Below are 14,121 nucleotides of genomic sequence, written 5' to 3'. Positions count from 1 at the left end.
GATAGACACTGTGTCTTATTACGTATGTATCTATACATTGCAGAGCACAATGGGGTGCTGATCTCAGCTGGGCCCTCTAGGTGCTACGGTCCTACAAAGTGTGAGAATAATACCAGCTTTGGACAGCCACACCATACAGGGTCCTGTATCTCAAAGTATGCACAGCGGCATCCGGGGTAGACGCCTGTGGCACATAGACCAGGTACGGCTGCCCAGGAGCAAGCGACTGGCTTGGTAGGTTCCCAGTGGCACGTCTTCTGGAATACCATGGAGTACTCAAATAGAGGGGCCTCTGAATTCCAGTTGTACCATGCTAAATACCTCCCAGAATGTTCCTTAGGCTATCCCGATTCCTTAGAGAAGACTCGAGGAAATGTTTCCAGGGGGGCTAGCTCCTGCAGCAGATCCAGGGGGACACCAGTGGCCATCACACTAGACGTGAAATCCTATTAGAAGAGTGATGGACTCAAGATGGGTTAGGGCACAGAAAGCCAGGCCAAGGCTAGTTGAGGTCAAAGTGAGTGTCAGCTAATGAAGTATTCCCAGGGAAAGCAAAGCCCACACACTGTGCAACATGAGAGCAGACTCCATTACTCCCAGACAGAGGGGGCTAGCCCTAACAGAGCAGGAAGCTTGCCAGGAAGCTCATGCTGCTGAAATTGTGACTGGTGCCGCTGGAGTCCTCGCTGAGTGCTGCTGTGGGGAAGCTCACAGTGCTAGAGTCCAGACTGATACCTACAGGCAGGGCCAGCCCTAGGAGTCTCACTGTTTTTTGCTGCCCAGGGCGGAAAATGTTTTTGGCGCTGCCCTCCCTGGCTGGCCCAGAAAAAATATCTCACACACAGCTAGGCACGGAGCAACATAAGGCCCAAGGCAATCGCCCTACTTACAGGACACTGCTGTGGGGAAGCTCACACTGCAAAAGAGACCCAAAGCAAAATAAGTGTTTGCAATGTGTGACTTCAGGAGCACATTGAATTTGTTCACTAGATAGATGGGTATTAAGGAAAGAGAGACACTACAAGGAAATAAGAGTAGATTAAGGCATCAGCAGCTCTAGGGCACCCCTCTCAGGCGCTCTTGGTGCACAGGGTGTGCAAGGGCAAGTCCCACAAGGAGGGAGATGTAGCCAGGACATTCCTATGCCCCAACTACTCCTGGCTGCTGGGCCAGCCCACAAGCGCTGTTGGCAGCTGGGTTCAGGCTGCTCTAACCTGTGCCAAGGGCCAAACCAGCCCCAGCCTGCCCCCACTACCTTTTCCCTCACACTCAGTCCCTGCACTGAGCAGATCCCTGGCCCAGGGATGAACAGACCCATAGCAGTTCCTTCAGAGCATGCAGTCCAGTATAGCCAAAGACAGGGATTGTCAGGACTAGGTGACCAACTACATCTGAATTTCAATGGGATCTGGGCACCAACCTACCTCCCTGAGACTCTTTTGAAAATACCAAACCAAATCTTCCCACTCCCAAGGGGTGTCTTCAGAGTGCAGCCCCCAGGCCCTCCCATCCATAGGGAATGGGAGGAAACAAAGTTGCTCTGTGACACTGAGTGAGGAGGTCACTGCTTCGAGCTCTTGGCAACAGTAGGTTCCCCTCCTGGACTTGTTGGTCTGGTGCGTGCAGTTGCTCTGAGGTGTCCTCCAAAGGGAAGGCAGGAGTAGGAGAAGGAGGAGTGCACAGAGGATACAGCAGCCAATCTGGCAAGCGTCCACAAGCAGGAGGAAAGGTGCGTGGAGGAAAAGGCAGCCATTTATGGTCCACCCCCATTGTGAAGTACAAAGAAAGAGAGAGAGAGAGAGAGGCATCTGCTGAGTTAGAGCTGTCCACAAGCAAGCTACAGTCCCAAGCATGGTCAGCCCACACGACTGTAGACAGGGATACCACGATGCATTACTGGGGCCTTAGCCTCCTGCCACCGGATAGCAACAGCTCCCACTGGCTTCAGGGGCAGTCACTGGCATCCTGCAGCAGTTGACTTGGGCCAGTGGCTGGCTCTGAGAAGGGAAAGTTCATTATTTGTATTATGGTAGCAGCTAGAGGCACCAACCAAGATGGTGGGCACTGTTGTGCCAGGTGCTGCCCTGCCCCAAAGTGCTTCCAATTAAGGCCACACAGGAACAGAGCCCAGGTCTCCTTGCTCCCAAGCCAACACTATCCACTGGGCCAGGTTACTTCATAGACTGATCAAACTCGGCTATGGGGAAGTTCATGCTGCTGAGACCCTGGCTCTGGGGAAGCATAGGTATTTAAAGTGCATTTACTCCTCACACACAGAAGTCCTCTGCTTGCCCACAGAATGGGCCCAACATGGACAGTGGCGATGTAAGTACAGCCTTGTCTGTCAGCCCTGGGAATGGAACAACCAGGGCTGCTGCAGGTCAGAATTGAAGGACATGAGTTTTAACTCCCTAGCTGCTTGCTGAACTGCCTGCCAGGGAAAGGTGGGGCACCATAATTAACCATAATTCATTGAACACTAGCCAGCATTTGTGCAGCACTTTGAAGTGGTAAAGCACCATGCACGATAACTGTGCAGAATCATAATTAGGTGCATTGGCAGAGCTACAGGGGTGGGGGAATAACAACCGGGGATGCTGTGGATCAAGAATAAGGAGCATTGGTGGGGCTGTGAGAGGGCCTGGAATAGCAGAGGTCATTGCAGGTCAGACCTGAGGGTCAAAGCTGTTGGGGGCTCCACGACTGGAATCCCAAGGCATGCAGCAAGTCAGGATGGAGGTGTATTGCTCTTAACCACTTAGTTGCTAAATGACATATCAGATCCAGCTAAAAAAAGCAGGGTGGGCCCAGTGTTCCTGGCAGACAGCTGTGATAAATCCCGAGATTCCAGACAATGGAAGGGAAATTGCATTCACAGTTGGGAACATAAGAATGGCCATACTGGGCCAGCCAAAGGTCCATCTAACCCACTATCCTTGACAGCCAACGCCAGGTGCCCCAGAGGGAATGAACAGAACAGGTCATCATCAAGTGATCCATCCCCTGTCGCCCATTCCCAGCTTCTGGCAGACAGAGGCTAGATCGGGACACCATCCCTGCCCATCCTGGCTAATAGCCATTGATGGACCTATCCTCCATGAACTTATCTAGTTCTTTTTGAACGCTGTTATAGTCTTGGCCTTCACAACATCCTCTGGCAAGGAGTTCCACAGGTTGACTGTGTGTTGTGTGAAGAAGTACTTCCTTTTGTTTGTTTCAAACCTGCTGCCTATTAATTTCATTTGGTGATCCCTAGTTCTTGTGTTATGAGAAGGAGTAAATAACACTTCCTTAATTACTTTCTCCACACCAGTCATGATTTTATAGACTTCTAGCATATCCCCCCTTTGTCGTCTCTTTTCCAAGCTGAAAAGTCCCAGTCTTATTAATCTCTCCTCATATGGCAGCCATTCCATACCCCTAATCATTTTTGTCGCCCTTTTCTGAACCTTTTCCAATTCCAATATATCTTTTTTGAGATGGGGCGACGACATCTGCACACAGTATTCAAGATGCGGGAGTACCATGGATTTATAGAGATGCAATACGATACTTTCTGTCTTATTATCTGTCCCTTTCATAGTGATTCCCAACATCCTGTTTGCTTTTTTGACTGCCGCTGCACATTGAGTGGATGATTTCAGAGAACTAGCCACAATGACTCCAAGATCTTTCTTGAGTGGTAACAGCTAATTTAGACCCCATCATTTCATATGTATAGTTGGGATTATGGGCCGGGCATATTCTGGCAGCTGTGTAAGGGGTAAGGACATCTGCAGGAGGACTGATGGCTGATGGGAACAAACACATAAAACCAGTAGGAGGCGATATTTTGCTCTTCTCTCACACCCTCCCACTGAGGCTCTCAAAGTGCTTTGGGAGCATTAACGAATTAAGCTCCGAACACACCGGTGAAGGAGGTAAGGATTACTAATGCTATCTTAACCATGAGAAACCTGAGGGATACAAAGATTACATAACTCACCCAAGGTCACATAGCCCGTAAGTAGCAGAGCTGGGAACGAAGCTGCAAATCTTGTCTTCTATTTGGGCTCAGCGACTAGAACAAGCTGTGCAATGGCAGTCACAAAGACGTCCCATAAGGCTGCCCCCTTGACTAGGGCATGGCTGGCTGTGTTAGGCAAGGGTTAAAGCTTCCACTCCCCCAGAACTTTGCCTTGAAACACCGGCTTTTCGCATTCTAGCTCTCTCCTTCCTGCTGCCTTATGAAATAAACATGAGCAGAGCATGCCCCCTTGCGGCTGATGGAGGCAAACGCTTCACATCGCTGCCTGGGCATAAGAACAGGTGTTCGTGTGGCAGAGTCTTCCCATTTTCCATGCATCCAAACCGGCAGCAAACAGCGCTTGGTGGTACTATAGTAGCAGCCGTGTTAGTCTATATCCACAAAAAGAAAAGGAGGACTTGTGGCACCTTAGAGACTAACAAATTTATTTGAGCATAAGCTTTCGTAAGCTACAGCTCACTTCATCGGATGCATCCGATGAAGTGAGCTGCTCACGAAAGCTTATGCTCAGATAAATGTGTCAGTCTCTAAGGTGCCACAAGTCCTCCTTTTCTTTTTGGTGGTTCTATGTTACAGCAGGTTCCCTGGTGCTGTAACATGTGTGCTTACAAGTCTCAGCTGTGCGGTGCTGCAGGCAATCAGTGCCAGCCTAACCGGTGCAATGCAAGAGACAGCACGTTCCACGTTCATGGGCTGAACAGAGACACTGGATTGACGGCTTATGACAACAAACTGTAACCCACTAACAACTCCCCCAACTGTCTTCCCCTTCCTTCCTTTCCTGAAGGGGTGTTAACAGGCCACTTCACCTTGAAGAGTCCCTTGAAATATGTGTTAACTACTTATGCTACACGATCTGTTCAGCTTGTATTTAGCTGTGGCACTCTGAGTATGTTTCCCAGACCTGAAGAAGGGCCCTGCCTAAGCTCAAAAGCTTGTCTCTCTCACCGACAGAAGTTGGTGCAATAAAAGATATTCCCTCACCCACCGTCACCCTTACACAGTGCCCCAGCTGTTCTATTGTCTCGCTGTCTTGTGCACTGCTAATAAGAACTCAGAGACCATCTTAACCTGGACACTGCCACCATCTCTCCAGTGCCATCATCACCTACTGTATGCAGCATTCAGCTCCCACCTCACCTGGGTAGTGCCACAACCATTCCAGCAGCAACCTGTAAAATCTGCCACACACTGTCATTTCCAGCCTGTTCCACACAATGCCACAGCCACTGCCCCCCCGCCCGCATGCCCAGCTCTGCCACTGGCCCTCCAGCCCACACAGCGCCACATCCCTGCAGCGGTGTTATTCCAAGTCAGCCTGTGTGTTGCCAGAGCCCAGCTACTGCCAGCCCAACCTGGGCCATACCACTGCTTTTGCTTTCACTACCCCTTTGCTCTGCTACACAGCTCCCCGCATTTTGCATGTGCCCCCACCAAACTCTTCTGAGCTGCAAAGTTTAGTTTCAGAGTCTGGAACTTTTGCTCCATTCTGAGGTGCAGGGATCTGGGGGTTTGGTATGAGCCTGTCTCTGCTCCTAATCTTTTGTATCCCTCCACCTCTTTCCTCCCTCCCTCTCTGTCATTTTCTCTTTCATCCTCCACTCCTCCTTTTGAGGCTTCGTTTTATTAAACAGCTCGCTGGAAAAATGGCAGTGCTCTGACCCACAGCTGCTAAAAGGGAAGATGATGTATGTGTCAGGAACCTGTTTCCAGCTCATCTCCAAACAGGGAGAGAGCCCCCAGCATCCCTGCTGTGTCCCCACTCAGCTTCTCCCACCCAGCCTTGTGTGAGACTGAAAATCCAAATCGGGCTGTCTTTTCATGAAGTTAAAAAGTGCAAAACTGGCTTTGTGTACTCCCAAGTCTCTGGAACTAAACCCTGCCTCACCACTAGGCTTGAGAGCTGTTCTCGATTTTTATACTGTCACCATTTGACTAGTTCACTTGTCATCATAGAGCAGGGGTACTCAATAGGCAGACTGCGGGCCCAATCTGGACCACCAGGCGCTTTTGAACAGACCCCAAAATCTTTTTATTTACTTATTATCATTATTATTATTTTCTCTGGAGTCTGGACCTTGACCATACCTTGACCAAGAAATTTGGACCTTGACAAAAAATAGACTACTCCGTCATAGAGTCTACCAACCTAGGCTGGCCCTGAATTTTCAAGGTAAAAATGAAGCAGAAAAAAGAAATTAGACATAATAATAATTAATAATCTTTCATACCGTTTTTCCTCCCCACATCTTAAAGAAGTAAAAAGGGCCACAAGCCACTTTTTTTTTTCACACGTCACCTTTAAATAAGATGATTCTTAAATTCAAAGGGCCAGTTACAAATTGCCCGTATACATGGCACTCTTTTGTCAGAGCCAGGGTATTTTCCAGCTCTTTTTGTTATTCATTCAACTAGAACCTATTCCTTCCCACCCCCCCTCCCCCCCGGCCTCCTTTCTTTGATGGAGCAGCATGCCGTTGAGTGAGTTGAGTTAAATTTTTAACAGCCTCTTTCCCCTCCCCCAGGAATTTGGTGCTAAGGAATTCAAAGATAGCTCCTGAGGTATCAGTTTCCCTAGACAATCTCCTTCCAGCCTCGGATATACTTAGCAACTGTGGTAATCTTACTTAGGACTTTCCAAGTCTCCTCTAAGGGATCTGGAGAATTCAAGACAGCTGGGGAAGGACGTGGCAAAGGAAGGTATGGGGCCTGCTAGCACAGCAAAGCCATCTCGAGCCAGTGACCATACATGGTAGGCCCAGGGCTCCCCGCAGCCCGGCGGATAGGAGGCCAGAGAAGGAAGGGGACACTGGATGGTGAGCTAGAATGGCTGATTGTGTCTATAAGAAGTTATTTTCTTGACTATGCCCTGAAGCCCACTAACAAGAGGAGCACCTGCCTTGCATATATATATATATATATATATGCGATAAGTGGCTTGTGTGGAAAGACCAGTCATATTAACTGCCGTAGGTTCCAAAGTGATCTCTAGGAGGATGGGGAGGGTATGCTGCGTTGAGTGACAGGGGGATCTCGGAGGTTCAGAGGTTCACATTGTGTACTGGATTATCCCAGCCTTTTGTAAGCTGTGCCCTCTCCGCACAATAGCTCCCTGATCTCCCAAATCAGCCGGCTGTCCTCTTTGAGATAGGAGCGCCAGCTCCCCCTGAACTACCGTGCATGATCTCTTCAGGGGCTGGCCTACTTACTCCCATCCAGTCGTCAAGAAGCAGCCATTTCCCTCCCCGTCCCTCCTCTCCTCAGCAGCCATCCCTCTATCCAGACCTCACAGGCAGAGAGGAACAGGCCCCAGCGCGCGAGCGTGTCTCTCCTGGCCTTTACTCCTGCAGTCCGGTCTGCACACTAGAGCTAGCACCACTGGTCTGCTAGCTAGAGCGACAGTGGAAGAACGGCCTAAACGTCTCAGACGTACGCCAGCTGTTGTTAGATACGCAGGCTGATGCACAGCCTGAAGGTATGCAGGGTTAGCCAAATCCCCCTCTTCCTCCCACATTTACACTGGCACAAGCGGCCCATGTCATTCACTGCCAGTCCAGCTCCAGCAGCAGCAACCGCCGAGGAAGCTGTAGCGTAGACAGGGCTATGTAATTCTGACCACCGTGTTGTCTAACCCGCCTTGAGCCCCCTCTACAGTAGAGCTTCCGGAACTGCTACCACAGGTGAATTATGGGCCCCATTTTCGCAAGGCCTTGGGGCCTGTATGAGCCAGCAGCGCTGTTGGAAGCAAACAGGCTAGGTGATCCAAGCGACACTGCTGACTCCTGTTGTCCGGCTGTCCCAGAATAACGGTGTAGAACCGGTGCAGGATCTAGCTTGGCAGCGTACATGAGGGAGTGAAAAGAGCCTGTGCTGTTGCAGTGGGACCTGTGGGCAATTTTCTGACTAGCCTTCATCTTACTCTGACCAAATTCTGCCCTGCCTCCACCCGCGTCGGCTCCTCATTCACTCTCCCTCCACAAACCTTAACCCCCATGCCCCTGTTTGGCTCTCTCCAGGCCCTCAGCCCTCCTCAGAGTTGTCTCAGGAGCATTGCTGTAACTTGATCGGCAACAGGTTTAGCTTGAAAGCAGACTGGGTACAGAGTGAAAGGCCGATGAGCTGAGCTAACAGCCTTGACCACTGGGTGGTAAAGACCGCCCACCCCAAACGTTGAACAAACCCTTTTTCCTACATTTTAGGAGGCGGATTTCAGGAGAGGTTGCTCACCTGGGGGAGTGGGGATAGTGAAACAACTGCAGGTTAAACTAGAACTGAAATAAACCTAGAACTGGACCTATTCAGAGGTTTGGGAGGGAAAGTGGTTATCAATTTTAAAAACAAAATTCCACACACACACACTTTTCTTCCCCCAACAAATTTTTAAATTTAAAAATTCGTGACAATTTCCAAATTTGACCAGGGATGGAGGGAATCACAACAATTTCATCTGTATTTTCCCTCCATTTTTTTGGTCCAAGTTTCAAAATTTGAAAAGTTTCAACCTGCACTAGTTTCTAATATTTGTGATCTCTGCCCCCTCTGTTCCTGCCTGGGAGCACAAGGGCTGACATACCACAGAAAAGCATTCTTGCTGCTATACTCCCAGTCATAAAGGCGTTCCTTAACCCCAGATTCTGAGACTCAGTGGAGAGACTGATCACATTGGCACTGCACGAGCATCCCACCAGCAATGCCTGTGCTGCCAAAAACATGCCCTGGCCCCCAGCATGCAACTTGGAGAGCAGTCTCTGCAGGCAGCTTTTTCTTTGGTTGTTTCAAAGTCTCGGTCAGCAACCTAGAGGGGAACCCCCCAACACATAGAATACTGTCCCAACATTACTGCAGTCTGATTAGAAGCCTGTGCAGAGCTGTCCCCACCAAAAAAGACATATCTGCACACACAAACATGGCAGGCAGAGGAATGAGTGGAAAAGCTGCACTATGCCAGGGCTGTGCCAATGCCTGACTAATTACATACAGGTGCCAACTAGAATATTTGTTGCAACAATATATCACTATTTGTCTGTTCCAAGGCTCCCCAAACTTATAGCAGGACTGAAACCCTCAAGAGCTTTAGTGTGTCCATGTCTATTCCCTGTGAGACAATTAACCCTTTTGTTACTGGATACTGCAAAGCATGCATTGAACATGAATCCTTCTCCTCCTGATCCCCATTACTCCAAAAGTATTGAGGAGCTCCAAACAGAGATTTTCTTTTATCGACTTACATAAGACATTCTGTGTTTTGTGGGGAAGTGTTATATATTTTGAACACGCGTTGGATATGATTTGGTGAATAATATTGTTCGTTTTATTTTTGGAGAGGCCAGAGCCAAACCCCCAAACTTTATAGATGCTCAAAATTTGAACCCAGATCTAGATGAGCCCAAGTCTAGATAGCACACTGGCTAAGCGTGTCTTTGTCCTTTTCTAGTAGCCAATTCACAGACAAAAGCCAACTGCTACTGCTCCCAGCTAATGGACTTACTCTTTTAACCTAAATGGTAGATGGTCTGTGCCTTGGAGCTAACAGTCCAAGTTTCAGTCCCTGGTGACAAACCAACCAGGGAGGTGTCATTATCTGGTTGCTGTTATTTCGGGGATGATGTAAGTGAACAGGGAGCTGTTCAAACACACAAAATACAACACCCCTGCTCTGAGAGGCTTCCAGTCTAATTCAGCCAGAGAAATATGATATATAGGGAAAGAAATCAAGACTGCAGCAACTCCCATCCAGTGCCTCACTTGTATTTTCAATGTATTAACATCCAGTTTCTCATCCATCTACAAATATTGTGATAGCTGCGGCAAAAATGGCAGAGCTTTTTTCCAAAGTGCAGAGTCGCAAAAGGGACTTTTTTTCTCTGCCCTGGTCTTCTTCCATGAAACTCTCCCGCAAAGAAGGACACACTTCATTATAACCTTCACACACAGCTCTAGCTCAGTAGGTGCCCTCCAGACCAGATTTATGGACAGCCTGAACATGGAGTCAAAATGCTTTGGGGAGAAAGATGAAGTGGACTATATAAGTCCCCCTCACCCAGAGTCTAAATGGGAGTCATTCCCCAGTGCCCCAAAACAGTTGCTACAGGGAGATGGAGGAATGGACAATAGAATAGCACAGAGAATAAAATCCCTCCATTCCCTTGCACGCTGGACATGTGCGCATCCTACAGAACAGGGGCATCTGATCTTCATGGCTCCACAATGAATCAAAACCTCAGATCCAAACACCCAAGGAGCTTCAGTCTAGCAGTGCCAAGTTTGGCCTGAGCTGCAATCTCTAGTTTGTCCCGAGCGGGGACTCTGAAGTCCAAAAGAGGCGGGAAAGGCAAAGAGTCTGATTGTCTTGCAGCTCTGTATCCATGAGCGAGCTAGTGAGCCTAGTCAAGAACTTTCTAGAGCTTCCAATGGCTGGTCCCTTTTTGCGTTTCCTTTTCCTTGTGCATGCACTGCCAACTGCAAGGACTCTTAGCTCAAGTTCATTGTGGGCTCATTCAGCCCCTTGTTTTGCTTCTACCTTCAAGTTCTCTGGCTAACCTGTAGCCCCGTCAGAATTACAAACCAAACCATGAGGTAAATTTCAGCTACTCCCAAGGGCCTTACCTTTCAGTGTCGGTCGGGGGGTCTTCCCCCTCCTGATTCTTGCTCTCGGGGTCTCCATGGCACTCCTCAGAGTCTGACATTTTATTTCCTTGCTAACAACCTTGTCAAATCGACGGGCTCTGCAAAGAGCTCTGTAAGAGTACAGTATGTGTGTGCGCGCGTGCGTGTGTTCACTTTCATACCACCCTTCCTGTCCTCTAACCCAGCACAAATAATGCCGGAAGCCTCTGAGTTTTGAGGGGGGGTTGGGAGTTTTTACTTTCAGGTTATATTTAAGGTTTTGTTTCAATCTACTGCCTAAAAATCAGGAAGTACTAACCCGAGCTGCAGTGGAAGCATGCGGCAACAGCCACTCGGAGGGCCTGTTAAAATAGAAAGATGTCTGAGAGACAGACCATAGCCACACATGGTGTAGTGGGTACTAAACTACTAAATGGCTGCATCTTTAAATGGCAACATTCGATAACATCCACCTGCCAAGGATTGGTTCTGTCCGGGCCACAACACCTTGGCCACAAAGCCACTGAAGCATCCCTTTGTCAGAGTGCAAGACTGTCCCAGACACTGCCACTATCATCTCCAACACACACACACAGGCCCACTTCTGGCCCAGCCCAGAAGCTCCCTTTGCCCAAGGGTGTTCTGCTAGGGGTTTTCCCGGGTGGGCCTTGCAACATTGTGCAGCCCCCTTTTCCCCAGTCTAGCCAGGCTGTAGTGCTTGGTGGATTTTCTTGTGCATGCTGGTGCCCACATAAATACTTTCAGGCACTCGCACAAGGGCAAGGGATTCTTGAAGGCAAAACCAGACAATGTTCAGAAGCAGCTGAGTGATCCAGTCCACCTAGGCTCAAAAGTTCACTTTCGGACGTTCCTGTGACAGTCACAGGTAACAAATCTTTTTGCCAACAGAGCTGAGGCTGGCGTGGGTAAGGGAGCTCCTCTGTTGTGTACGTGTTGGCCAGGAAAAGACATGAACTGGATATGTTCTCTGTCCTGAGTGTGGGAGAGCCACCAAGAAAAAGAAACACTTGAATCAGATTTCTGTGCCCAATTGAAATACAACCAACAGAGCTGCTATGTGGAGATGCAATTGCACAAGGGTGTGCTGTGCTCAGTCAGCAAGGCTCAGATTGCAGAATTGCTTAAGAAAAAAAATGTGCGGTGGAGTACAGGGGAAGTGGCAACAGCCCCTTCCTATTACACAGAAGTTCAAATTCAAATCTCCAGTAGAATATGTCTTGCCAAAAACCACCCTGCCTCTCCGCTATCAGGCCTGGTACCCACCTCCTACTTATCTTGCTGACCATAGCAAGGCCTGGTTGTCTCTTCCCCATCTTGGGGGCCCTCTTCAGGAGTCCTGGGTGGCCAGTCCTTCATCTTACATCTTTTGTTGATGGGGGGAAGATACGATTTGATCACCTGCTGTCCAGGAGAGCAGCTGAGCGGAAGGGCTAGCAAGTAGAGCCCCCTGCATTGTTCCCCAGCCACTAAGGGCACCCTGAAAGTTTCCCAACTCTCGAGCTTGGGTTTATGGGGTGCCATATGCCCTGAAACACAGTGCAGAGTTTCTGTGGTGGGAGAACTCCCTGCCCTCTCCCAGGAGATATAGGGGGTTTGGAGAGGGGTAACTGCCCTTAGCTGAAGCTAACAGAAGACGGAGGACTGGTTTCGCTTGTGCTCCTTGCACAGCCAGAGAGGGAGCCATCGAACCCACAAAGGAGTGGGACAGGGAAGTGGCTAGAACTCACCTCATTCCCCCTACAGCAGTGATAGTAAAAGAGGTTGCAGGGCTCAAAGTGAGGAGGAAAGGAGGGAGAGAAGCCAGCTGGTGTTTGGATTTCCCTGCTTCCCAAACATCTTCTCGGAGCAGAAACCAGGCTGCTTCCAGCAGTGGGAGTGGGACATTTCACCTGGCTCGGCTATATATGGGCTCTGAGTACAACCTCTGGGAGGGGAAAAACGGGAAACAGATTTCTGGATTGAGACATGCAGGGTTTTGCCTCTCTTCTTGTGGAAGAAGAGGAAACAAGAGAACCTGAGAGGCACCAGCGGCTGGTAGTAGAGCACACAGCGCCCATTTCTTTCCTGTGGCCTCTCTCACTGCATTAATCCCCTGCACTCTTTCTCAACCTGCTCATGCAACAAGCATCTTCTCCTGCAACCCCGAAGCAGCTCAAAAAGCACAGCAGTCGCCAAGGCGCTTTCCCCAGTAGGCCTGGCTAGGTGGTGGGGAGGCAAAGGGGGTTCCCTCTATGGCTATACAGTGCCTATGCAAAGGGACCCCCATCCTGTCCACAGTCTCTAGGCGTCTCCCATTGCTGAAGGGGTTTTGCTGGCGTGTTTATCTCCCCATCTTTGCTCTGGGTGGCAGCTTAGTTTTAATTGAGCTCTACCAAACACCCATACTGGGCCCATTCTCCTCCCATTGAAGTGAGTGGAAGTTTTGCCACTGACTTCAATGGGGGCTTGCCTGCTGAGAAGAGATTTCTGGTTTTAGATAAGCAGAGCTTGCAGATAGATGTGAACCAGCCCAACAAGAAACCTATTATCCATCTTATCCTATAGATAAGTATACTAGGAATGTGCCCTCCCTTGCCTTATCCATTCTGTCATGGCATCTTACGGGGGCGGACACATGAACGGGTACTTATTAATTACTAATGATTCATCAGGATGCTATCAAGATATGATAGATCAAAGGAAAGATGCTTAGGAGGGAAGACGGTCTCCATCGCTACCATCAACTTTTGGCATAGCCTAGTGCGATACAGAGTGATAATCTCATTACAGCTCTAGTCTGAAAAGGTAATTATGATCCAAAAAGCGATAGGGAAGAAGAAAATAAGTGGGCTCCTGATGTTTCATATTTATTCTTTCGTTGGCTCCCACAGCTATTTGCTAAGGTTACAAGAGCTCCTAGCTCCTGCCATTGAAGACTTAATCTGGTGAAGATCAACCTGGGGTTCTTTCTGCTTTGAACACCCTCAGCCACAAGAGAGAGTCTGGAATCAGAATACAGTGAGACACTTGTCCTGGATGGATAAAACAATGAAACTGCAGTTCTCACTTCACCTGTCAACAGCAGTTGAGAGTAGAATGAGTTCTCTAACCTTGGCCCTAAGGCATGGGAGCAGCTCCAAGAGATAAAAAGGTGCCATTTTTACAGGTGAATTTTCTGATAATAGCCCCCACTGTTTAAAGCAGATGACAGCCTGTGGGCCAGACTCTGATCTCAGTTACACCTCTGTAAATCCAGAGTAACTCCATTGACTTTGACCTCTCTCTTGTTCAGCACTTTTCATCTGTAAATGTCAATGCATTTTACAAAGGAGAAGATAATCTTAGCCCCATTTTACAAATGGGAAAACTGAGGCACAGAGATGAAGTGACTTGCCTAAGTAGGCCAGTAGCAGAGCTGGGAATAGAACCTAGGTCTCTCAAGTCCTAGTCCAGTGTGCTAGCTATTAGACTGCATTGCCTCATTAGTT

The 14,121-nt window shown here is 48.9% G+C and overlaps 1 protein-coding gene across 3 annotated transcripts in view; it reads right to left on the bottom strand.

Moving 5' to 3' along the window:
* LSP1 (lymphocyte specific protein 1) overlaps positions 1 to 10,941 on the bottom strand; it is an 83,065-nt gene extending 72,124 nt beyond the window's left edge. The window contains exon 1 of one of the 3 annotated variants that reach the window (XM_007062968.4): positions 10,634 to 10,941. In XM_007062968.4, coding sequence (XP_007063030.2) covers positions 10,634 to 10,713 — 80 coding nt within the window. In that variant the 5' untranslated portion in view covers positions 10,714 to 10,941. The remainder of the gene's footprint in view (positions 1 to 10,633) is intronic. The other 2 variants (XM_043548222.1, XM_037899629.2) reach the window with 2 other exon arrangements.
* Between the last annotated feature and the right edge of the window lie 3,180 nt (positions 10,942 to 14,121).

The sequence above is a fragment of the Chelonia mydas genome, chromosome 6, assembly GCF_015237465.2.
Source record: "Chelonia mydas isolate rCheMyd1 chromosome 6, rCheMyd1.pri.v2, whole genome shotgun sequence".
Taxonomy (NCBI): Eukaryota; Metazoa; Chordata; order Testudines; family Cheloniidae; genus Chelonia; species Chelonia mydas.
Note: the sequence above shows the minus strand (reverse complement) of the source record. Positions and strands in the feature narration are given on the sequence as shown.